Consider the following 27,642-nt stretch of genomic DNA (forward strand, 5'->3'; position numbering starts at 1 on the left):
AATTAAAGACACTTAATGTTGTTATTATCATTATTGCTGCTTCTTCTTGTTGGGCTGCGGGCATCCCTGCGTTGCTTACCGGTTTATTACCGTTTTCCAATTTCCCTAGCCATCGCGTTTTTTGCGCTGCGTAGTACCTAGAGTCGCCCCGCGTAAGACGAGGCACAAATGATTGAATGTCGTCAAGGGGATCAACGTTTCGTCCGTCGGTTGGTCGCCCATTGCACACTCCATCGGACGCCGGTTGGTTTAGTATTTGCGTTCGTCTTCCTTTCCGTCCCGCTCGGATGCGTGGTTTCGTGCATTTTTTTTCGTTTTCGATAAGGACAATTGGAAGTAGACCCAAAGAAAAAAAAAGTCACCCAAACACCCGTCTGCTTGTCGGTAAATAATGAAGTCCTTTCGATGGTTGAGCAACACGAAAAAAATTGTATCAAACGATTGAAACATGCACCAGGTCGGGTCCTCGTAAACCAAAACGAGACGCAAGCAAAGCAACCGAGACCGAAAAGGACACAACAGCAGCAACAAAAAAAATACTTCTAAGACTCGAGTCTCCTTCGGTTGGATGGCGAAAAACGTGACTTAATTGAATGATCTGCTTTCGTAGTAAATTAATTCAATTGCCTGCTCCACCAAACCTCCCCCCGGTCTAGTGTACAGTTCGATGGATGGTGGCAAACGCTTAAGTAGTCGATTTCCTTATGCGTCCACTTTCGCGGTTCGGTTTCCGACTCCGGAATCCTGCAATCGGATTCGCTTCCTCCCTTGAATCTCAATGATCTGCTTGAGTGAATTTTTAAATCATCCACTCCCCGGGTTACTCCCAAACCTTCGGTCCATTCGAAGGCCCTGTTTCAAATCGGAAAGCACCATTTTCTTTTTGTTTTGTCCCTCTCTCTTTCTCTCTCTCTCTCTCTCTGTCGAAGCGACAGAAGAACGCACAAGGATGAATCGCAGCTCAAGGCAGCGTCCAATTTCACCAGATAATGATTATTGGATTAGAGATTATTATCGAGCATAGGAGCACTCTCAAACACACAAACTCGGTCCCGTGGCAGTTAATTCCAGGTTTGCACCGAAAACGAGATCTGTTCCGATTAACTGGCCGCCGAGAACGGGCCCCGGACTGGGCAGCCACTGGTTCATTTTCCCGATTCTAATTAAATTCAGCCAATCGATTCCGGCCAACCGAGCGCTGGATGGTTTTGCGCCAGGAAAAATAAAACAAAGGAAGACTATAAATATGACCCAAGTCTTCTCGCCCCCATCGACCAAGCGACGGGCGGTGGGAGTTCCGGGTTCCGGGACACAAGCCCCGAGGATAAATTCACCCTCACCCTTGGGCCGCGCGTACCAAAGCCAACGCATGAAAAGAAAAGCATAAATTCCAGCACGAATCCTCCGAAATCCATTTGGCCAGGGAATCAAACGGACCGTAACCACCGCCCCACACACACACACACACCCCCATTGACGACGTTTGGGTTTTGAGTCTGATTTTTAGTTGATTTTCCGACCCCTCCGACCGTAAAACGCACACCCCCTTTTCGGGCAGTGGTCAATCTGGGTGGAATGGAAAACTAAAAATTGAAATCCTGCAAAATATTATTTTAAAATATCTTTACCTCACCATACGGTTCCACTAAGCCTCCGGTTAAGCTTTCAACTAGCAGTCCTCGTTCGTCGGGGTTAGGGTTATTTATAGTAGTCCAGGTCCCGTGTTTACGCAGCACATGAACATGGGAAAACTGGCCAACCTTTAGGGCTCCCTGTTTCTCTACCCTAAGCAGAGCACACCCGTTGATACGAACCGAGAGATAAGGTTGGGATTAGTTGTACCGAACTCACCATTACCGGCGTACGTAACGTTGTTCCCGCACTCATCCCTGCGCTACTAGTGCCAGTGCCCAGTGCCTTTCCGGCATGGCCCGTTTGGCACGTTTGCCTATTGGTTAAAAATTGTTTGTGACTTTAAATGAATTATCGTTGGCCAACGATTTGCCAAACGCATCGACACGGGCGGAAACGGTTTGGTAAAAGTTTTACGTGTTTTATTCAAATCAGATAAAACGTCCGATAGTTCGTGACGGTCTGATAAAGGATGCTTCCGGGTGGCATGGGAAGAAGGTTCATTTGTTTCGCAATTTCCCAAATTATGATTTATATGTGCCCGGTGTAAAAAATGCTAAATAAACTAATGTTGTTCTTTCGTCTCTTTTTCCCCTCTGATCTGTTACAGGTACGGCGCTCAACAAGGCTCAACAACCATCATTATTGACGGTCGACTCCTTTCATTGCACTAGCAGAAAACAAAACAATGCTGGAACGGTGGGATGCGTTAGACAGAGCGCTTAATGTTTGTTTCACTTGACGGTATAACGATCGACAATTTCGGGGGACCCCCTTTTTCGGAATCAGCCATTGCATTAATGGAAATGTGACTGGTACCGCACCGTGCACAGGAAGGAACCGTCTGCGAAATGACGCCTTAAGCAGTTGGAAAAGCAAGAAAAATCGCTATTATCTATTTTCTTCGTGCACCCTCGCCCCAGAGCGGTCGCATATATTTCAACAAGTCATTTGCCAGCACAGCAAACCAAACCGCTATAAATCCATTACGAGAATGCATTTCGATAATGAGTCCTTTTGCGAATCGGGATCCTTTCCGGGTTTCGTCTCCCTGTTCGTCTGCTGTAGCGGGGTTCCTTCTTTTCTCGCGCCCGACACAAATGAACACCGCCACGCAGCAGCTCCATTAATGGATGGATTCGTTCTCGCATAAATGGCCCACCCGATAGGGAAAGGAACGGGATGCTGAAACAACAACAGCGGCCCGAGGAGTGTGGGGCAATTTTTCACCGATTCTTGATATGACACAATGACGGATCTTGGCGATATTATCATTCGCTCGTCGTTCCACCCCTCCCGCCCTGGTGTCCTTAACCCACCAGTTCCCCGATTCGTTTCCCTCAAGCAATGTCACATGCACATTTGCTAGCAAAAAGTGATTCCTTTCATCCTTTTTTGTGTCATGCCTTCCGTCCTTACGGGTCCGTTCCTTCCCCGCAAGCGTGCCGTTGTTTATCGCCACCGTTCGGACCGGGTTCTATGACAACGGCCGGGACGAGGAACGGATGCTCATGCGTGTTCTAAAACGCGCATAAATTTATGTTTTATAATGTTACCCATCGCTTTCGCCCTCCCCCCTCTAAAGCTGGTTGGTGCGGGTTGGGTTTTAAAAAAAGGGTTCAGCATCATACAAACACAAAAAACGACAGCCACATACATCCATTAACTCGCCCAAACTCGTGTGTTTAAAGTATCGGGACCGGGACGAAAAGAATCCTTTGCGCTGGAAGTACGCAAAATGACAACACAACGGATGTGGGTGAACATGGGGAATGAGTAGCAAACCAACAATAACCGCCGCACAAGATGCGCACGGCTTTTTGCGCGCCGTTTCCACACGCCGCGCCCTGGTCCGGGTGGACCGTACACACCGTGTACGAGTGGAACCCGTTTGTCATTTCGGTTGCGTTCGGGTAATGATTATTACTTATACATTTTCAACCTCTCAACCACCGTGCGTCTCCATAATTCTGTCAAACCCTTTTTTTTTGCGTCCTTCGGATGCTTTAGGAGGGCCCTAATTTTCCAGTCCTTTTTTTTCTGTTGGTTGGTGGGTTGGTGTTCGGTGGGTTGTCAGGCCATCGAAAAGTGCCATTATTCGTGGGTTTTTTTTGCTGTTTTTCCCCGCTCATCAAACGCCAAGCTCCCCGGCGAAATGGGCGAAGCGATATGATATATGGCTGTGTGTTTCCACCGTAGGACCCCCAAGGATTGTCCTTTTTCCGATGTAAAATGTAGGCGTGCGAGTATTAGAAAGGATTACATGACAACCAACTGACCGTTGGGCTGTTCGCAAAACCAAACCAACGATGGACGCACTTCAATATTTCTCGACCTCACACAAAAAAAAAGTGGAGCGAAATCGCGATAAAAAGAACACATTTCCACTGACCCCGCAGCTTGTTGCTTCACTGCGCGGGCTAGCAGAAAGACATTTTTACGAGACGCAAGATATGAGCATTTCTCACTGCGACACTTGCGAATGAGCTATTGAGGATCGTTTTGGAACTGCAGATGTTGTTGGGATTTTGCAGCAGACCCAAAAAAAAATCTCCTACTTTTTGCTTGATAAGCTTCTTTGCAAAAGCTTCACATGCTGTTGCTACCTCGAATGCACGCATGAGAGCAAACAAACAGTAAATAGAGGAGTGAAAAACCATTATTTTCATTTGGTAAAACCTACGCAGCACTATCCATTTTATTTTTGGGGAGAAAAGAAAGGACCAAACAATTGTGCGCGTATGGAGAGTGTTTGCGAATGTACGGAATATTTATGGAAAATACTCCAATTTACTGTGGAATACTATGTCCTGCTTACCGTCCCTTCTTTATATTATGTCGATTGCTTGTTTAGATTGCACATTATCCGAATAAAAGAGCAATATAGCGCTACTGGATGATTACTTTGTTCGCTACTCGTTTCAAAACCATAAAGTTCGCACCCAACGGTGACCAACGGTCGTTGTGTGGCCACTGGTTTGTTCATCCAACCATCAATCCAGTAATAACTATCCAGCGTTATTATACCACGCGTTTGTCGCTTTGGTTATATTATTTTTCGGTTATTTTTATCCCTTCAATTGTCCTGTTGTACTACCATTAGCAGCAATTCGACAGCGGCCCCAAACAATGTACCGCACTGGCCGAAACATTGGAGACACCGTTCCCACACATAAAAGGTTCCTCGTCCATTTCCTAATCATTCGGCGATGTCTCTGTGATGGCGAACAGAAGAAAAAAAAAGTACCAACAAATGGTATAATGGCCAATAGCTATCATTCTCTCACCAGCACCGGACACAATGTTGGTACGCAAAAGGGATATCGCGAGCACACACACACACACACACAAACCGACCACATCCCATGCCATTCCTTCAAACGAGCGGCAGGGAGTGGTTGGACATAATTTTTCAATTTGGTGATCGTCCTAAACGCGTGGGCATGGTTTCTACATTCATTCACTTTCCCAAGTTCGAAGAATGGAGCAACAAAAAAAAAAAAACATGGAACAAAACCACCCCCACCAATAGGACCCAATGGGCGAAAAGGGATATCATCTACATATTCATAAAAATAGGGTATAGATTATTTGGTTGCTGTCAAAAAATATTTGCGTGAACACAACGGCAACAACGAACCAAAACAACAAACAAAAAAAACGCACAAACGAAAGGTACTTTGGCAATGGGGGAAGCCCAGAGAAAGACAATGCCCGTGGTGTACATTCAAATGCCAAATGCCGCATACCGATGCCACTTCATTCGAACGCGAATATCCGGGAACGTTTCGGTCGGTTGCGAGCAACAAAAGGGATATAACATTTTGGAACACAGAACGAAAAAACGCAATACCTTCGAAAGGATTTAAAAGGAGTTGCTGTTTTGTTCGGGTTGCGTGATCTTGCTTGTTTGCGTTCACTACTTTCACTTGCTTTATCATTACTACTTGTGGCATTTATTTTTTCTTGCGTACGATTGTTGAAAAGTGATCAAGCTTCTCGATTCTGTTTTAGCTTAACCTCGAAGCTCGTATACGTTTGAATTCCACAAGCGATGAAAAAGGCTGACATCAACGCCCTAAAAAGAAGTCCTTCCCACTGTGATGTGCATCAACAATCTTACGAATTGTCTGTGTGCCAAACGATGCTAGGCGGCTCCATTTATGCTAACTAACCCCGACAAACAGGACAGCATTTGGGGCCTGTTTTTTTTTTTTGGGCAAACTAATTCAATCATGATACGCGCGCGACATACGCCTCCAACAAACGACAGGACGCGCCATTCGCGCCGAAAATTTGTAATTCAATCACGAACGAAACTGACCGGCACTCGATATGTGTCCGGCCGGTTTTGGTGGAAGTTATGAATTTTAACGATTCGATTACAGGCTCCTCCATTCCGGGTGGATGGTCCAGCCCGGTTGCGATGATATGTCCGCGTCCTGTCGGCACACAATCAAATTTTATTCCCCATCCTCACGATCCACGATGCTGATGCTCGTGTGCGAAGGATGTTTCGATATCGATAAAACTCACCATAAAGAATTTATCAAGCAAATCGCGCTCACAGAACCACTTAGCGCCGTTCGTTACCCGCGTCAACTGTCAAATGTCAAGCGAAGAATTGGTTGTACAAAAGAGAGAGAGCAAGAGAGCAAAAAGCGCATTCGATTCATCCGTCTAATGAGGATCAATTTCTATAGAATTGATAACGACCACGAGTGGGGGTAGACAGATGCACCGTGGTGGTGGGGGGTGGCCTCTCTTTTCGATGTCGTCTTTTGCAAGTCGTTAAAATTCAAGTGGCAGTCCTGCCTACTATGATCCACTTCAAACATGTCGTCGAACAGTGTGCTGTGTTCTTCCTTTTCCACTGTGTGGCTGTCACGCCGGTTTTCCGATATGGAGTTTATTTTTAATTACACACCAACACTTATTGCTCTTCCCGGTTGGCTTTCCATTGAATACGGCAGGTACCCATTTCCACTAAGGATGGTATGGTTTTCCCCTGCCTTTGTATCTGCTATACCGCATTCAGTACATGGAGAGTCTTTTTAACGCTCCTGCCGTGGCATATTGATGTACAAATAAATAATATTTTTCAATACCTCGCCCACGGTTCCGCCATCGTTTACATCACCTTCCGACATCCTTTCGAGTGGTTCTAGATGTCGTTGCCGGGTACGTCACTCATAAAAAGAACAACCAGTGGCACTGAGGCAACAGCAACAACGACAACACAAAAAAAAAACACTCCTATCATGAAATCCTCTCAAAAGCGCGGTTTGTCTGGCCGGAATAACGATACCACCGGAAGGATGGGACACGAAACCACGAACTTCAGCGAATAATATGATAGATAATCTTGATGATACAATCCCCGGGCACAGACACGGGGCCAAACTCGCCCGATCCTTTCGGGACATGCGAGTTTCCAAATATATAATATTTGTCCATCTCTTCCATCCTCTCCACTTCACAAATCTCGCATGAAGGTGGTGGAAAATTTGTCCGGAAACTGGATGGATTGCAGCGGATGACTGAGTACTCGGAGGCAAGAACTACACGCGAAAAACCCCAAAAGTACATACCGAAAAAAAGAAAGACCCGTAGACATAACGGTCGACTGATTTGAAATGGTAATATTAAGAGGTATATATCATCCGAATGCCTCACACATCTGCCTGCCTGCTGCTCACTCGCCAACACACATCCTTTGAGGTTTGCGTTTCGTTGCAAAATGGATTGATTCCGGAGCAACGGAGTGTTCGACCCATCTCGCCACATCCACCGGCAAACGAATCTCCGAGCAGTGGCAGAAAACCCTCTTGGTGACCATTTACCCAAAACATCAAGATTCATCAAGAGTCCTCTCGTGTTCGTTTCCTTGAGAGCGCAGCGATGGGGCCACGTTTCGTCCATCCAACATAGGATTTTGTTTTCCATTCGTCGCAGTTCCACGAACACGTTGGGACGTATATTTATAAAATTTATATCTATTTACATGCATTCAGGTTTCCACGGTTGGCTTTTGACGTGGTTCCGAAACGAAAAGACATTTTCACCAGAAGCTCAAAATATGTGACAACACTTCGGAACACGAGTTGGACCTGGGAAACAAAAAAAAACCCACCTCCGGGTAAATCTGCACCACCGAAAGGATTACAGCACACGTCCGGGTGCCTTTTACCGGCCGCCACAACGTTCGAACCGTTTCGAGGATGCTCGTCAAAAATGTTTGCTACCTTTTTTTTGTCCTGTAGCGCCTTACTAAAAGCACCGAATCTACCTTTCCCACATGACGAACTGATAGAACCACCGGCGGAGTGGCTGAAGAGGGCATTTGCAACATTCGCCATCTTTCGCCCGCATTCGTAAAGAACCGTCCCACCCAAACGTCCTGACGGCCAGTTGATCTGGATTAGAAATCCCGCAGCCTGGGTCCTGGGTCTCTTGGGGAGATCCTTGCCAGAGACGAGAAGATTTTTATGATTTGCCGACAGTGTGAAAGAGGAAATCTGTGTCACTTCTCAACACGGTCGCGCACGTCCAACGCTCCTCTCATACGTACGAAGCCAAGCGTAATGAAAATAAATTGACGCTCCAAACTGTCCATATCCTTTTTTGTTTTCCTCGTGTGCCGATGCCACCTCGGTCCACCAATGTCCGATGTGTGCAGTCGCGCAAAAAGATCCATCCGTTGGTCATAAATTAGTCAATATACTCCGCGCTTTTTCGCAGCTACCTACACACTCCTGGAGGATGTACTCGTCTCAAAGATGGACGCCAGAGCTCACTGACGTTAGTGATTAATCAACGGTTACATCCGATGAACAGACATACGCTCTCAACGGGGTAAATCATGAAAAATTGACGTCCCATGTTGGGTCTCTAAAAAACTGGTGCTCTTCTTGGAACGATGAAATCCTAAAACAAAACAACAATAAAAAAAAGAACGATTGCCTCTTTAATCGTAATGTATGAGCAAGTTATTAGCAAGTTCCCGCCCGATGGTAAGAGCAAACCACCTGTCAAATGACCACTATATCGAGGATGGTGACGCGAGGTGACGTACAAATCCACGGTTATCTGTAATTAATATCGATCGTATGATCTCGTGAAACCGAAGCAGGCGGTGCTTGTTTGCTCATCATCAAGCATCACACAAAAAAGTAGTCGCCCAACCAGTGCAAACAAAAAAAACAACAAGGAAATCGATATTCAATATTTGTAAAAGCGCTGCTACAACGTTGCTTTTAACCTAATAATCTCCAAATATTATTTCATCTCCTGTTGGTCAAATGGGGGTCCCGCACTAGGACCGAGATCGAACCAAACTGGTGAACCCGTGCCGTACGATAGCTTCCCATTCCCCAGGTCCGTTGAGACCGTCAACGACCAGCCAAACAGGCTCACCGAAGTAGATAAAAGAATATCATCCCGGTCGAGTGATTTTCCGGCGTGGACACGGAGTAGCACGGGGACCCACCAGCCGCGCCAGAACACCATTATGACCGGCGTTGATTTTAAAAACATGAAATTTATGTTACAATCCCCACAATAAGCTGCGAATGAACGGTGGCCACACTGGACGTGGGGTCGCGGAACCGTCGGCGGTGTGGCGTAAGGAAAGAGTCACTGGCTCGAAATAATCCAAACATCGTCAATAACTGCTATCTAAGGTCTGGTGCGGGTGTATAAAACATAACTGCGAAAGTTGGAGTCGGAGACTCAAATCCTTTTTCAGCCCAAACCTTTCTCCACTCTTCTAATGATCCTTTTTTTTGTGCCATATCTCTCGCCGGTTCGAGGTTTGATTGGAATTTATGTTCCTCCAACCGTCGACGGCGAGCGTCCGCTACCGCGACAGTGAGCTGTGATTTTCTTTGAAATCCTCCCAAAAACCGCAACTCCATCGCCGAAATGAACGACAGCCAAACATGGGCTGGTCAGGATAGTCGGGGATAGAAGCTACTCCCAACGTAGATTGGAATCACTCAGGAAACTCATCTTGCGAATGCTTTACCAGCTGAGTGATTGAGCTTTTCCTTCGGGGAGGTACACGGGAAATGCAGCTATTTTTCCCTACTCTCAACAAAGAAGCATTCACCCCGTCAACAACCGTCGATGGTTGGTGTTTCCGTTGCAAAATATTAATTTCCCATCGTATATCTTCCCATCTGTGTTCCTGTGTCGCTCCGCAGGAAAAGGATTGTTTCTGCTGGGAAACTTTACCCATTCAGCTCAAAATGAATCGAGAATAGTTTCTTGCCTTCTCTGGCATTCCATTCCCATTTTGATAAGGATTTGATTTGGCTGTCTGTTTGTCTGGCCACCCGGGTTCGGTGGGGTGCGGGCGTCAGCAGCTTTGTGCACGGGTTCAAATTTACAGCTATCGGTTTTCCATTCCCGCACGGTACGGTCGATCGATTTCTGCTGCCGGAAATGAGCATCAAAAACGGTCGTTTCCACGGGAGAAGGGGTCTGGTGGGTGGGAAGAAATTTGCGGCAGCGTATTTACAATTTTGATTTATCGCATCCATCTTCTTAACTGTGCGGCTTTGGCGGGGGGCGGATAGCAAAGGGAAAACCCCAATGCCATCGTGCTTCGATGAGATGGACGACTTGAAAATTAATGGATCAAATCGGTATCGAATCCTTCCACAGCAAGCCGCTTGCTGCTTGTTTTCGGTGAAGAAAACGAGATGCCATTTGTAAGGCGCTTGTAAGCGGGTAACGTTTACCTGAGGTCCAGATAGAACCATCCTGGAGATGGTAAATCTGTTCTTCTCGAACTAATAGCTCTGGCACAATCGGGATACTTGGGGACTCGGGAACGATTTATACAGACACATTCCCTGCATTTCTTGTTCACGAATTGACACCAGCCCACAGTGTGTGTGATTTGCTGGTAAATTCTTCGGTGACATTTGCGCACCCTGTGTTGTGTTGTGTTTTCCCGCCTACTAAGGGACACATTTGTAGCCTGCTAAGACGCTAGCAGCAGTAAACGGGCGATTTATATTTATCACTGTTTAATAGATTTACAATAAAGACGACATGACGGGAAATTAATTAATTTTCGGAAAATTATATTTCCGACCACATTTGCACATTCGAGCGAAGCAGCGCTTCGGAATGGATGTGTCGTCCTTGGCTAACCCATCACTTGTCTCCTTCATTTTGGATAGCTGTCAATTTGGTCTTTCCCCGTCCTTTCGAACGGGAACCACAGTCTCGTATCATTAATCATACCGCCCTTTCCACGCGCGTTCGATCCATTTGACTAAAATGTGTTTCATTTTCCCTCTCTCTTTTTTTTTTGCTTGGTTTCGCGCCTTCCCTTCACAGATATCACTCCTGTTCGAGGAAGTTGGACGGCTGCGGACGGCCATCGCCAATATTCAGGAATCGCACAACCTGCAGATCCAGCGGCTCGAGGACCGGCTGGAGGAGAAGCGGCAACACATCGTGCGGCTCGAGTCGCGCATCGAAAAGCAGCAGGATTTTGACGATATCAAAAAGGAAAATAGGTAATAACGCCGGGCCCACCGGGCGCTCTCGTTTTATGGTGTGCCACACGTTTTTGAATCTCATTACCCAATCGCACTCACCCCCCCCGGTAGAGGGGTCGAAGTCGCGAGGCCCACTGTTGGTGTGCCCGAAGGGTTTTTCTACACTGTGTTTTGTTTTGCTAGCCTTCCATTTTTTCCATCCCACAATCAAATCGCCCCCCCCCCTCCCAAAAAAAAACGACACGTAAACAAAAACATAAACCACCATCATATCATTGGGCCTATTCGGTTTCAAGCTTCCCTGCGGTGAATGCGTTTTCCACCCACGTTTTCTTTCGCTCTTTTTTGCGTGAGTGTGTGTGTGTGTGCAACATACACCTTCACTTTCGCTTTCACAGACACGCGTACGCGCGTAAGGATTCGTGTGCGATTTTAAACCAAGGGGGAAACAAACGCCCACCCGAAACCGGTATGTCGAATTTTCAATCCAAACGGAAGATGGATTTCGGTGGTATGGATATTCCACGGTGCGATTGTGGAAAACACATTACGCAATTTTCCCCACATGGAAGGAAAAAAAACAAGTATTTTGCCTGTAAACCAGGGATGGAATTTTTACCCAACAACGATCCGCAGTAGAGGAGCGGACCGGCGGCCTAAGGGCCGTGGAGTTACACTAACGCTCGGGTCGGGAAATTACCCACCGAGCGTGGAAGCGTGGATTTAGATTTGTGTTTTTTATGTTTTCTTTTTTAACTCCTGATTTTGTTGTGGTTTGCATGGGTTTTTCCCCCTTTGCTGCATCCCTCGCATACACCTTGGCATCGGATGTATGTCAGTGGATTACATGCGACTGGAAACACGTGGAGCTACTGGGTCAAAGTTTAAATTGTGCCCGGCCCGTACACATAAAAATAAGCAGTAAACGAACCTCGCCGCGCCGTTTGGTGATGCATTTTAACGTGTTTTTTTTTTCCTTTCTACGTTTTCTCTTTCATTTCCCCCAAAAGTATGCTACGCTCGGTGGATCTGAGCGCGTCCCACGAGTCGAAACAATTCCAGGAGCTACTGCTCGAACGCACCAAAGCGCTGGCGGCACAAACGGAGGCAATCAAATCATCGTCAACCACCTCGGAAGGTAAGTTGCTAGGCGCTAGTTGGCGAATTTTCCCAAAACTTTATTCCGTACGTTGCATGCTGCACTCGTCATCTGTTTCCCCGGCGCATGCACGCTTTCACAATCACCCCGGCCGTAATGTGCGTGTGCGTATTGCTTTTTCAATCAGCTCGATGTTGTTTTCTGAGTCATTTATATGTGAGAAGCGAAAATACAAACCACTTCACACAACAGATACACACACACACATACACACCTCCGTCTCGCCTTCCTACAATGTACCGATATCCATTAACTTGGCTTCACCCAGTGCCGCGGCACCGGGAAGATGGAGGCGCATCGATCATACAGTGCAATAACTCTATCTCGCTGGCGGCGTCGGCAGCGTCGCGTCAGATCGTAAACTCATTAAATTAGATTCAAACGCAACCCATTTCCACTAGATACGCGGAGCACGACTAACGAACCCACCGCGTCGTGGCGTGAACATTTAAACAAAAAAGCCGTACATACAATCTGGCTAAGCAAACTTCTCGGCTAGACTTCGTACGGGGCGTGGGTCATAAAATGCAACCCGCAGAACCACACACCCAGACACACATGTGTGACGACCGTGGCGCCAATTTTTACAACTCATCAATCGACCCTCTTTGCCAAGCAAAAAAAAAAAACTTTTGCACCACATTGAAACCCTCGAAACCCTTCGCCAACACCTGTTTTACAAGCCAATTCGTCAGTCGCAGCGAATCGATGCAATCAATAATACCTTTCGCGGTCTCATTACTAATGTATTAAGTATGTTTGTTTTACTTAGATATATTTTTATCGCCTCACGTACGTAAACAAATGCTCTGCCGGTCTCCAGGGAGGTCCCACGGCCAGTTGCACTCAATACGCTTCCAACGCAACGCGAGTCAGGGCTCTTAATTATGTTTACATACTAATGATGTGTATCTTCCCCGCCTTTTTGCTGCGAGAGAAAGAGGAAAAGATCGATCTTCAACAGTTGGCGGTGCGTATTTGGGAGGATTTGTTTCAATACAGTGTGTGCATAGCTACACCAACGGCGCTACCGTTTTCTGTTCTCCCTCCCGATCGCGATCAGCTTCGAACTGAACGGTATTGCTTCCCTTTTGTTTTTCCCACGGGCGTTCGCGTTGGCGCAACTTTTTCTCGATTGCGTCGGCTCCCTTTGGGCATTAAATTTTATTTTTACGATCTTCACCCGGCCGCCCACAAACACACACACACACACCGGGATTGATTGAGTATTGTGCTGTTGCTTTTAGCGTCTGCTAAAAGATATGTTGGCTTTAATTCTAATTTTCGAAACGGAAAACACTTTTCCACGGCACAAGAGAGGAACGTAGGGGGTGGTAGTAAAGAAACACCTTGCCACCTTTTACTGAGTACCAAATGGCTCTGACAATTAATAAAAATTTCGTCATTAGTAAGACAAAATAGAGCAGAAGAATAGAACCAACCACTTTTTGCGACCGAGAGACACACAGTTTTTGTTGTGCCGAAACCCGAAAAGCGATCAGCGAACGATCATTCGCTCCCACGCGATTGCGAAAAAATAGCGACAGAATAATGTTGCCACCTGCCCAATACTTCCACCCCGCGAATAGTCCGCTTGTGGCCCGGTTCCAACACCGGAGGGGAGACTCTTGGCAACATTGGCAACCACCCGTCAAGTGGCTGTCAGTGAAGCGAAGTACAAAAAAAAAACCTCACCTACTTTGTTATTTGGATCTTGGGCTGAATTGAATTCGAATGGGTTCTGTTTTCGGTTTGGGTCACCCGTTTGGTTGCGATCTCTCAGTTCGAATGACGATTCAAGTGATCGAACGCAAAGTTCCCACTTGCTTGAACATATTTCTCTTTCTCTCCCTCTCTCTCTCTCTGTCTCTCTGTCTCGCCTCTCGTTCGTTTAGTTCCCGGCCGATGCGATTGTTTTCGACTGCCGTAAGAAGCGTGGGTGCTGGCGCGATGATGGAATTATTGAAATTTATGGCCACTGTTATTATTGTTTTGCGTTCGATCACTGTCATCCAGGCCCGTTGCGTCCACACAGTAGATCGCTTCTGTTTTCTATATCTATTCTCACCGCCCCTGTCCCGCACGTGTCTGCCCGCGCTGGGTTGAGGTTGGGGAGAGACCCGGGTTGCATTCAAAACGACCTCCGTTTCATGGGAAAATAAACATGTTTTACATAAGTTTTCTTCACCACGCCGCATTACACACCATCACCAGTAACGGTTGTCCCTTGAAAAAACATTCAGCCCAACCAACACCATCAGCCACTGCCACACAAAACTCCCCCCTTATCCAAAACACTCTCTTACTTCTTCTCTTCGCTTTGGTACTATCATTAAGCACAACAATGAGACGAATTGGAAAATACGAAACGATCAGTAATAACCGAATGTTTTAGCTATCAAATTCTAAAGAATAGACAATATTGAACTGAAGGAATCGAAGAAACTTCACATTACTGCTTTGGTATCTTTTGATGCTATTTCATTTGGTCTCATCCTCACATTCAATGTCTCCTTATCGTTTTGGTCATGATTATGTTTTCGATGTGCATTTAGTTGTGATGTACAGCAAGTCAAGTCGTCTAGTGCTGTTGACATTTATTAGTTCTTTGATTTATCTTTGCCTCCTCGGAACTCCATCACTTTCGAATGCTCTGTTCGCCGATCTCGTCTAAAGGGCATCCGCAAGGTTTTTTAAACATGTTTGCCCTCTTTCTTTCTTTTTCTCTTCTCCCATTCTTGCCGCTTATCGGGTATTACTTGCACGTAGGATCCCCACTTACCAGCGGCCCCAGCAGCATTGGTGGCAGTGGCGTCAATGGTGACAGTAGTGCCGGACCTGGTGCTGCCTCTTCGCAGCCCATCCGTGCGCTCTCACCCTCGACTGCTAGCAACGGCAGCTGCAGCACCACCGCGAGCTGCACCAGCCATGCTTTGGTCACCGCTTCTAGCAACACCGGTGCGCCCGCGGCCGATCAGGCCGGTAGCGAATCGCGCAACTGCACGCACGATCTCACTAACAGCAACTCGCCAACTAACAACACCATCACCGCCGGCATTGCTTCGAGCGAAATTAACAATAACTGCTCATCGACCCCATCCGGTGGCGGTTGTCCACCTCCGCCTCCGCAGCCCCCGCTGCATCCTTCCCTGCTTCCGTCTCGATCTCCCCAGCCAACCTTACGATCACCGTCGTCTTCCGGCACCGTCCAGCAACAGTTGTGTCCCCCCCCACCAACGACTGGCGCCGGTGCAGTGGTCACGACGACGACCGCCACACCAAACCCGAACGATCCGATGGCCGGGTTGAACTCGTTCCTGGCGCCACCGTTGCAGAACGTGGAACAGTTTGGCTCGTTTCTGGGCGAGGAGCTCGTCAGCAGCTGGCGTCGAGGGGCGGCACTCGATCTGCCGCCACCTCCACCGGGACTGGCAGCGGCCGCTGCTGCCGCTGCTGCTGCCGCCGCCGCAGCTGCGGCACGTAATCCAGCCTTACTAATGAACCACCATCACGTTGTTAACTCGCCCTCGACAGATCTACCCACGCTGGCGCATCATGGCGCGGGTCTCGACCAGGACAAAGCCAGCAGCCATCACGAGAACTCGTCCTCCGCCAGCACGCCGATACTGCGTGAAGACTCCTCGCGGCACGACGACCGCCATCTGAACGGTGGCGGTGGTCTCACACCCATGTCGATCTCCAAGAGCCCGCTCGAGGACAACAACAACACGCTCGGAGCGCTCAGTCGGCTCGATGGGGCCGCCTCCGGCAACCTGATACAGGGACTTCCGTTTCAATTCCAAGAGCGGGGACACTTCCGGTTTGCCGACGCTTCCGACATGCAGATGCCACCGGGTTCGATGGTGGGCCGGCTCGGCGACTCGCTCATCCCGAAGGGTGATCCGATGGAGGCGAAGCTACAGGAGATGCTACGGTATAATATGGACAAGTACGCCAACCAGAACCTGGACACGCTGCACATCTCGCGCCGTGTCCGGGAACTGCTGTCCGTGCACAACATCGGCCAGCGGTTGTTCGCCAAGTACGTGCTCGGTTTGTCCCAGGGCACCGTGTCGGAGTTGCTGTCAAAGCCGAAACCTTGGGACAAGCTAACGGAGAAGGGACGGGACAGCTATCGGAAGATGCACGCCTGGGCGTGTGACGAGAACGCCATCATGCTGCTCAAATCTCTAATTCCGAAGAAAGGTAAGTTGATCGATTTACTTCCAATGATGAAAGACGATATTACAATCCAGGGGGTTTTGGGGGCTGTTTGGGCTGTTCAGTATCAGGGTTACAAGTGAAGGGGAATAGCAAAATGGTCTAGAAGACAACAGAGATGCTGCTCACGAATTCTCGGAAGTACGTAAAACACCAGCAAAACTGGTGCATGGTTGTACCACAGTAATGCAGCAACGGCACCGAAGAAGCTCGTAGTACGGCAGCATAAATAATGTTTTATTAAAAAAGTTTCCCTCAGAAGAAGGGCCCGACCGGAACTGGTGCTTCCTTTCTAGCCTCTGGGAACGCCAAACAGGAGTTCTGCAATTTTCCTCAGCATTCTTTTGCATCGTATCCCTGCATGCGCACGAACACGGCGAAATACACCGCCCAGCTTACACCGAGTTGCAATATCTCCGCCGGGTTTACTCTGCAGCCGATAACGACGATGCGAGCAAAAACAAAAAGCGCGTTCGGCACGGAAAGTGCATCCTCAGGAACTGCCGATTGGATGCACGGTAGAAGACGATGATGATGAAATCGTACGATCAGCATCGCAAGCTTAAGGCAAAGCGGTTTGTTTGTCTTTTGCGCTCCCAACCGAACCCAAACCGTGGTGGTCCGTCCCGTTCTTGAACGGCAAAGACGGAGACTCCGCGAAACTCCGGTTGCTGTGCTGTGATGTCGTGAAGCACTGCTGGATTAATATCGAAATTTCCCCAAATTGGCAGATTCCATAAAGCCATATCCCTTTTTTTTTTTCTTTGTTGTGGCCCGTGTGGCCCACTTCAGAATGCTCTTGCATTCATTTGGTTGCAAAGTTTCACCACCGTCGAAACGAAACGATGATCTCGAGCGTTTTTCTTTCCCCTGCTTCCTGCAATGGAGAATCATCTCGTCCACGGGACCAATCGAGCGATTGGCTCATAATTAATATTTCATTGTGATTCCGTGCAGTTTCGTTTGTCTTTTCCATTTTTGTACCTTTTTTTTGCTACGCTTCGCTATTGAATGATTCCGCCGCCGTAAGTGCCCGGCTTGTACAAAGCGCTTGCACACTTGACAGGTCGGCGAGCGAATCGGAAGAATGGAAAGAATGTCAATTCAGTTGCTCTTTTGATTAATCGTAAAAATTCACTTGCATCGCTCTAGGGGAGTCATTCTAAAGAGCACCTTTTCATCGATTGATGCTGGTGCTTTGTGTACAATCCGTACAATCCGGACGCAATTGGAAGCATTTGACAGTTGAGACTTTCGCTTTGATTTGTCCCCCTTTTTACAACTGGTCGTTTGTCGTACAACTGTCGATACGGTAGCCATGGTAATTACGTACGCTGGGTGAGACCAATGCAGGATGCAATAATTACTACCACACCCGGAAGGGAGACAAATGCTACAATCTCGTCAAGAGGACAGAAGGAGAGAGAGCGAGAGTATCTGAGGACGAGAATGATACGTTCACATTTGCCATGAAGCAGTCCTGAACAATGACAACCGAACAACAACCGGGTCCGAGATGATTGTGTGGTCCGGATATCCGTCGTTCGTCGTCAAACCGTGGAGCGCGTTATCAAGCAGCACCCGGACACAGTCACACGGAACCTCCAGATGGATGACAGCTGTCAAGTGGTTTGCTAACAAAACGGCTACAACCGATTGCTCCGTCCCGAAATTCGATCGTCGTCATGTTTGCCACCGGGTACACGCGCTCGTGGATGGTTTGTTTTCGGTTCAAATATTTGAAAATGTGATTAATTGTCGTTACCTTTTTACCCTTGGCCGGGAGGGTGTTTTGGCCAGGTTCTGTAGTGTCTTTAGCATTTTACCCTGGTTAATCCTTTCCCAGTAATCACCCCACAAGAATTCCACAAGAAGCCAACTTTGACGTGGCGTGTTCAATTAATCGATCGAGATAATTTAAATATTCCCGGGCCCTGGCAACACCGGCCAAATTCATCAATTATTCACATCAAACACAGCTTCTTTAGGTCTGGAGAAAGACAGCTTTTTGTTCAAGTCATTAAGTTCCTTCCTAAAATCTCTCCCCCCCCCCCCACCACTGTGGACACATGTGTGCGCACTCGGTACACACCGCCCCGGTTCACGGTCGACCGGGATTTGCGGGGTTCGGGTAGCTCAACCCCTCGCTCAATCCATTCCCGATACGTACACGAACATCTCAATATCCTGCAGTGGAAACTTTCTTTCGCCGTGTAGCGATAATTGCCGCCTTGAATAAATTATAGATAAAGGCAATTTATAGGCACAATAAAGACAACGGCAGCAAACCCACCGCGAACGCGGAAAAAGGGCGCACAGCTTTTTTTCCCCCCAAACCAAGCAAGCCGAGCGGTACTTTTTCTGCGCTCGGCGCAATGTTTCCCCGTTGCCATCGGTTTCGGGCCGCATTTTGCTGTTTTATTTCAAAACGAGGTTATTTTGCACCAAACACCCCAAAACAAAACGTGGCGAGCAAATGGGATGAAGGCAGAAGGAATCGGGCTGGAAAAATCGATTACCGCTAATCCGCTCATTAAACTTCACTCCTTTGCTTCTTTTTTGGCGGAGGTCGTTACCGAAGTTCTTTGCTTGGGTGCAAAAAAGAACCTCAACTTCTTGGGTGAGTTTTCCCAGGGAAATGGTGGGGTTATTTTTTCGGCTACGGGCGATACAAAACGGAGGCACCATGGCACGTAAGGAAGTCTACCATCTCAAGACGCGCGTGTGTGTTTACATATGGAAATGAGCCCCCCGGTTTGCTGAAGGTTGCGTTCTGTTCGGTCCCGGGTGGGCAAAGGAGGATGAACACCCGGGAGAAGATTAAAAACTTTGCCCACCCACTTGTGCTTGTGCTCAACGCGAAAGAATGGAACCCTTTTTTCGTTCATCAATTAATTGACGTGGCACGAAAACTGTGCGCACAAGCTTTACGCACATGCAATTCCTGGCGCACCGAACGATTTTTAACGCTTCGCAGAACAAAATAAACATATCACTCGCAGGGGGACAAGGGTTTCGTATTAACTTCGCCTCTTGGAGCTTGGAACTTTTTGTGCCCGAAACAACGCGGAGATGGAAATTAAAAATCATCAAATTTCAGTTGCTTCAACCCTTGGCAAGTCGACGCCTGTTGTAGCTCCCACCCGGCCAAATACCACCCCCGGGCATGGAAAGGGGGAGTTAGTTCCGAAGGGACCGAACCAGTTTAATGATTGGTAAACATTTATATTCATTCTCGTTGTATGGGTGCGGAAGTTTCGCATGTTTGGGCTGGGCTTTTCGAGTGTTTCTCTCAATTGCAACCCAAAGCCGACCGACCAAATAATTTAGAACGGCTTCACTCGCTCGCTCGCTTCGCTCAGTAAAATTGCGTACATTCTGTGCGTGACAGTTGACAAATCGTGCATTTGTCCACCGGTGTGCCGAGTGAGGAGCTACGATTTAAGGATTCGTAAAATATGTCCCCAATTAAACTGTAATCAAGGTAACCCCATCTTCATCGTCTCGTACTGGAAGATGGTCGACCCATGGACTCGACTCTCGACGGTGGATAAAAGGCTGATGAAATTATCGACAGTTAAAGAGCTATTAAACTTTGACCCAACACCGGACACCTTTTCGACTGGCCAAAGGGATACCCCAGGCGCCCAGGGTGCAGGTGCTGAAGAATTCCCACACCAAGCGTAACAAGCGCTACAATCCATCAACACTGTACAAAACAAAGCACACAGCAAAGATTCGATCATGAAAAACTAATGATAAATCTTTTCACAAACCATGCTCTGATGTGTCTCTGTGTGCCGTTGCAGAAAATGATGAAGCATAAATTATGTTGCCCGATCCCGTCCTGATCGTACGGCAGGCAGAACAGCAGCGCGGTCGCTGCGAACCCCGAGAGGGGGATGAAATTTGTGCACACAGCGCGCACAACATGCACAAGGTGAAATAAAAATCTTCACTTTATTTTATATGGCCAAAAAAAAAGGCCATCATCAAAAGAAAATGAAACGACCAAGATACTATCGAACGCTTCGAGGGGGCAACGATACTGACGTCAGGGCGACGCGAAACCAACTGCTCTTTCGGCGGCGAAGGCGTAGAGGTCAAAAGCTGAGGTGGTGGTTCTGTGTGTGTGTGGGTAAGGAGAAAATTTTTAAGAAACATTTTCATAATCTGATTACTATCATTACTGCCTTCTCGCTCTATCCGCGATTGTTCTGCTCTCCTTTGGAGGTTCCATTGGCGATGCAACGACAACGACTGCCACAAGTTCAATCAAATGACAGCAGAACAATAGGCCCTGCGGGAGCAAGTTCTCATGGGTATTAGCTTTCCCGTGCTCCAAACGGTGCTGCCAACCAACACACACACACACAACGGTAACGGTTCTGCATCATGCTGTCAGTCGCCGTTGATGTGGCCGCATGATGCTTAAAGCTAAACGTCATTTATTCATTTGGCGCGCGGATGCTCTCTCTCTCTCTCCATCCAGTCCACCAGTCAATTCGAAGCTCGCCCGCAAGATGTTCGGTTCGTGGTCTTTTTCGCGATTTTTCATCCCCACCATGCTATGTTTTGTTTGCACGACTGAATAGAAAGTGCACAGCGAGCTGTGATCATCGTGCACAGCGCGCAGCTTCTTCAAAGTGTACGCGTACGCAATGCAATGAACAAATATGAGTGATCTTTCGACCCGTTCGTACCCGAACCGTGTGCCATTTTGCACGAGTGCGAATGACATCCATCCAGTGTAGCTGCGTTCGCTTTGGTTTCGCGGCCATTTTACACAAAGCTCCCTCCACTACCAATTGCGAGCGATCCCAAAAAGTGGGGACTTGATTTATCGATCAATTAAACATTGAACAGGGTCTAATCGGTGTTACAGTTTCACCGGTACTGTTTACCCTTCCTGGGAGAGGGGCATTTATCTTCCGATAATTCACAATTAATTGCGTTCGATAAGTTGAATGCTTGGGCACACCGATAGTGTGCCCTTGAGCACGGTCATCCTGTTTTTCGGTACTCAAACCCACGCCCCCTGCTAGGAAAGGTCACAAGCGGTAATTGCCGGAAAAATTCAACATTCTAAACTATCCGTAAACCTCGTACCATTGCGGGATCCGGGATAGAAGGACTTGCACCCGGTACGTACCATCATCAGTAAAACGGTACCTCGTTAGTTTACTGGTGCCCGGGACAGGATATGGATTTGCGACTGGTATTTATCGTAAACTTTCCACACTGCTTAGCTTCCTGTTTCCCGTACGTCCGAGCGAACGGTGACTATTGGCCTCGGTCGGCTAAGTACAGGAGGGATGTTGGAAATCGTCTGGGATGAACCGAAATGAAGACATCTTCCCATACTGCGCGCGTATACTAAATAAAAGTTATTCCAACCTCACTGCATTCCTTCCTCTATGGCACGATCATTGCTCTTTTATCTCACGCCACACAGCTCCAGGGATGCAGGGTAATTGTATCTCGGGGGTCAGGCACGGATAGCAACACGCATTTGTTGCATACCCCTCGGTCAAGGATCAACATCCGGGGCTGGGGCTTGGTGGAACTTCCGTGCCGCTTCTGCCAGTCAGCTAATGCGGCTGATGGTAACCGTCTGCCAATGGGGGCGGACAAAGTTTTCCTTCACCCTTTCCAAAAACCTTTTTTGACAGATTTTTGACTGTCTTTCCTGGCTGTGTGTCCCTTTTGTGAGCAGTGTGTCCATCCGCACAACCCCTAGCCGAGGTCAAACAGGTTGAACTCATGTCCATCCTCAACCTCAAACCATCGTGGATGTGACTTTAATTGCATGATAATGCACTCCTTCTCCCTGCAAATTGCGGGAATGTCCGAGTGAGCTAAAGTAAATGCCGAAAATGTGAGCAACATTCATTCATCCGAACTTCAACAAGATCAAATGGCTTTTTTTGCGAGACGGGCGCACCAGTTGGGGTGGTAAAATGGTTATAAATTAATATTTTCCCTCGAAAAAACACACACAAAAACAGGCGAAGCACAAGGAATTGCTGATGGTATTGACGATCAAACGAGTTTCTAGATCAATGAACAATCCGGAATCGAAATTGGATTTTTTGGCTTTGTTGGCACAATTTGGCAGCCAAATTTTCCGTACAATCAAACGTAGAAAGAGCAATAGCGATTAAATATTCATGCCAGTTTGTAGTAGAGATTCAGGAAAGGAAAATGCGTGTGGCACAGAAGAAAAAAAAACCCCGAAACAAATTTCACCCAAATCATCCGTTGGTTTGAATCTCGCACTCAGCGGCCTGTATGCAGTTGGATGCTGCCATTGTAATTCTTCACGCACGAATACGCATTTTATTGCGCTCGTTTGCGGTGTGGCAATTAAATCTGCCGTAACGAGAGAGAAATGTCAAAAAACCCAACCGAACCGGCAGCCTGGTCCGGGGCCGTCCGTCCGGTGTCGCGTCTTGCGTGGGTCCCTTTCGAAAGTCATTGCACCGAGCGTACGACGGTTTTGCAGTTTCTCGAGTGCAAACGGTTCCACAACGACACAAGGATGTTCCACCAGCGCACCCCATCAGGCGGACAATCGTAACGCGCGCGGACGTTATAGCTAATTATTGTAAATAATGAAAATGAAAGTGACTGGAACGGGCCGGGAGCGATAAAACGGTCAAACGAGCATCGGATCCTTGGACCACCGCGCACCGCGGTCCACCGGTGAGTTATTTCGGCAGCGTCCCGCCGGCATGAGCCCGGGCCCGGGAGCGTTAGCCTAAAATGTTGCACCGACTGTGGCGGCCGCCAGATGAAAAGACTTTGCCGCACCACAACAACGGTGCGATTCCGCGTGAGTTAATCGCGTACCGCCCGTTACCCGGCTGTTGAAAACATTGTTTTTATAATTTATTGATCCACATCCACAAGTGCTGTCAGCCGCGTGCGCGTGTGTGGTGATTGTGTCTCGCCGGAAAACAACTGCTAACTACGCCCCAACCGAACGGCCGGCCCGCAGTGGCATTAAGAAAATGGGAAAATAATTGATTATGCCTATCTGTATTATTGTCAGGCGACGGGAACCTTCTTCGCGCCATTCCTCTGGCCACTCGGGGCGCCGCGCACCTTTGTGCCTTTGTGCAACTAAATTCGAACTGGCTCTATTTTTAACATTTTTCAACTCACAAATAATCCCCCGTTTTGCACAAAACCGCCACGACGACAGTGCCACGTTCGAAACGCGTACATAATACAACAAAATATCTCCGCTATAAATCGATGAGGAAAGATCGCCTGCCCCCACGTTCAGTAGACACACCGCTTGTTTTGACCGCCTTTTGGAAACGATTCTTTAAGACGTTGGGATTTGTTGTTTTTTTTTGCGGGAGCGGTGTTCTGAGGTCACGTCACAATCGATTACGGTTCGGAATTCAACTTTGAAATCGAAAATAGCTCAGCTCAGAGAGGGTTTTATTTTTCTTCCACTGACTGGCAGTGCGATTCCCTGCGAATATCCAAAACTAAGTATACCATTGATTGATTTCTACCTCAACATGACACACAGACGGAAGCTCCCTCCGTGTCGAAGGTACAGCAATCAACGAAGAAATCAAAATAATTCGAAAAACTTTGACCTAGGGTCTTGATGCTTCCCTTCCAAACCCAATCCGCAATGTGCCAATGTGCTGAGTTCGGCTACTTTTTTTTTGTAAACCAAAACAACCCGAAGACGTCTGATCGGAACGTCTTTCAGGCTTTACGGTTTTAGCAGTTCTGTCGATTTCGTCGAGTCAAAACTTTTGGAGGTCGAAACATGTCTCGAGTTGACGGCATTCGAAGGATTTCATCGATCGAAAACGATGAAAAATCGACCATTAAAAGCGGACGCCTGGTACCTCGTACCAAATGTTCTAGACGCTACGAACCACACGCCATCGATCGTCGATTGACGAGCAAAAAAAAAAAAACGGAGACCTATAAGGGTGCAAGATAGCAACGCTTTTAGATTGACCTTGTTTTGAGGGTATTTTTTGTGTCGCTCGCATCACTCATTGTTGTCCCTGTTCCGTGCAATCCCCACCATATCCGTACGGCCATCAAATGCCACACCGAACTCGGGTGATGATCTCCGATTTTGACATTTGCTCACGGCTCGAAACCGAAAATTGCACCGGATCGGTGAGCCCTTTCGCCGCAAGGGCCACTTTCACAATCGGCGGGGTGGGGCCTCGAAAATCTCGCACCGAAGCAACATAAACAAAAACACCGAATCGTTCGTTTGCCGTTCTCGGCGTCCAATTCGTCATCATCGTTGGGCCGGTTCTGGCCACCTGCCCAGCAGAGCCAAGGCAGTAGAGAATCGGTGTCGCAATTATTCGTTCAATCCGGCACCGATCCGCGTGTGTAGAGAAATAAAAGAATATATTTCATTTTATTGCTCCACCAAATGGGTCTTGGGGGGAGGATTTCCTGGGGGAGGATCGGGAGGGGTCCAAGAGATTAGAAGCCCGTACCCGTAACCCGCTGCCAAGCGATCACGGGGCACACGGGACAGTTCGACCAGTTTACGAGCGTCAATCTCGGGATGCTCGACCAGCGGAAACAAGCGATTCAAAACACGAGCACACAAACGTCCGCCCCGGCCTGGCATGCCAGGCGGCGTCGTCGTCGTCGTCGTCGATGCGCTTATATATAGCGTGAGCACAAAAACTTAGTGCTCACTTAGTGGCAGTCCGGCGTGAAGAGGAATGTATTAATTAATGTGTAATTATTCTCAAGCGCGAATTTGGGATCAGATCGGGTCCAATTTCCCACCGTCTCTCGGCCACCTTTCTATACCCGGATAGGAAGGGAGACGGTGGTAGTGGGGGAGGGAGGATAGAGGGAGGAAGAACGATCGAAACACATGGTCCATTCTGGGGCGTCGAGTGCGATAGTGATGAAGTATTTTAATTAATTAAATTAAATCGCAGCTATTTCGCCGCGTGTCACAAGCGCCGCACAGCAACACTGAAGCAATGCAGTTAGCGCGCCCAGTTGTAAGCCGCACGCGTGCATTTTTCGTTAATGCACGAGACTGTGTTTGTGTGCGAGTGTATTTTTCCTTCATTTTCACCCAACCTCACGCTTTTCCCATTTCTTGCTGCTCGGAAGAAACTATCACTACAAGTTTTAACGGTTGCGTTTGCTAAAAGGAAGCTTCCGTTTCGCTTCCTACAACACAACCTGCTAATACTAACTAATTAAAACTTTCCACCTGCACCGTGCAATGCTGGTGCTAATAATCTTAGTTTTTAAGTTTGCACACCCAAACGGTAAAAAAAAACAGAAAAGAAATTCAGAAAAGAAACATTTCTTTTGCGCAAGATTTCTTCCCTCTTCGCAACTCACAACTTTATGATTCCAATTCGTCACGACCCCGGGACGACCCCCTGTGTTTCGAATGAAGGCACTCGCAAGCAAATCGCCATTCTGCTGCACGGTACAACTTTTCTCCACCGAAACAGTAAAAGCGAGGTTCTACTTCCGGTTGAAATGTCAGCAAAGCGCAAGTGCTTCGCTTTGGTGGTTCGATTCGTTCGCGGTCACAAACTACGTACCGCTACCGATCCTTTTTTGGCCCCTTGCCGATGGAACCGTGGACCCGGTGGACCGAATGATGAAAGCTTTCCATGCTAATTTGCATATTAATAGATGGAAAAGAACTTCACCATGAAGAGGGATGTGCGGTCACGTGGCCCCTCGTTGCCACAAGCACCCCCACTGCACCTGATGTCCTGATGGACGAATGCCACGAACCGAACCGGGAGGACGGGCAGGGGCATGGGCATAGGTGGGAATGGGGTGAGCAGGCGTACAAAAAAGTAAACTCCCCACACATACGGGGAGAGAACCCCCCCCCCCCTCCCCCCTCCCCCCTCACAAAAAGCCTCGGTCAGGTTATTAATTTGTTTATTACACTCATTATGTGAAATTTATTCCCTTCGCGGAACTTTCGCGGCGTGTGTGCGGATTTCTGATAGATGAATTCCAATGACCATGGTAATAGCAGGGAAACGTCTGACCTCAGAAAAACGGGTCATCTCCCATTCCCCCCTTCGCATAAACGCCAAAGTCGGACTTTTGATTTACAACTATCGATATCCTGGAGAGCCAAACCGGGTTCCATTTGAGCTCCCTTCCGTCCGCTTGTAATTATACTTTATGGCACTGCAGTACCGGTGGAGGATTGGACAAAGCGAAGAAAAAAAGGAAACACAAACTACTGCGATTGTGTAACCACCCCCCAACCATACCCTCCACCCTACACCCACCACCATACGAGACCACTCGATTGGACGTCTTCGGATTTTCGCCTATTGGAACGAAAAAGTCCCTCCGCCCCCCGTCCCCCGGCCCCGTCAGCGAAAAATCCGATGCCAAAAGGGACCGTCTTCGATTCAAAGGACTCTCTCGGGCAGGCTCTCAACGGGACAGCAGGCCACCCACGGCCCCTATCAATATTCCTATCGGCATCAGGCGGCTGGGCCATTTGTCGTAAAGAGGGTTTTGAGGGCCAACCACAAAACACAGGACAACAGCGTGTTTGAGTGGCATTAATCATCCAATCACCGCGGTGCTACATGTCAAAAGCAAACAATATCTAATTAGTTGGAAGCGCCATCTTGTACGTCCACTGTACGAGTGGTGGAGCGCAGATACCTCCGCTTCGAGTCGCCTTTGCATTTCGAGTGGCCGAGGATATCGAACGTGATTATGTTCCCGCTATGTTTGTGTTGTTGTTACTTTTCAAAACATACACTTACCTTCTTGGGGTGTCCTTTTTTTGCCTTCGATGTCCTTTCGTCCTGACCTGAAGGAATAAAATCGGAGAAGGAGGGAAATATAGGAAAAAAAGCGTGCTCATATTGCCCGAAGACATGCAACCGCCCATTCGATGGACATGGAAAGATGGCAGCTCTTTCTCGAAAGTGGCCGAGGCCACCATTCCGCACCATCCCAATGGCCATATTTCATTTTCCATTCTTATTTAAAGCCCTTACAAGCTTATTATTAAAACTTTTAAACCTCGACGCCAACGCCACCGCAAATACGAATGCCGGTAGCAAGGACATGGAATCCGAATGTAAAGTA

General features: G+C 47.9%; 1 protein-coding gene across 1 annotated transcript in view; it reads left to right on the forward strand.

Moving 5' to 3' along the window:
• LOC128709583 (homeobox protein cut) overlaps positions 1–27,642 on the forward strand; it is a 164,527-nt gene that overhangs the window by 124,194 nt on the left and 12,691 nt on the right. Inside the window, exons 3-5 of the mRNA XM_053804589.1 lie at positions 10,984–11,165; positions 12,158–12,285; positions 15,076–16,512. Coding sequence (XP_053660564.1) covers positions 10,984–11,165; positions 12,158–12,285; positions 15,076–16,512 — 1,747 coding nt within the window. The remainder of the gene's footprint in view (positions 1–10,983; positions 11,166–12,157; positions 12,286–15,075; positions 16,513–27,642) is intronic.

The sequence above is a fragment of the Anopheles marshallii genome, chromosome 2 (genome assembly GCF_943734725.1).
Source record: "Anopheles marshallii chromosome 2, idAnoMarsDA_429_01, whole genome shotgun sequence".
Classification (NCBI taxonomy): domain Eukaryota; kingdom Metazoa; phylum Arthropoda; class Insecta; order Diptera; family Culicidae; genus Anopheles; species Anopheles marshallii.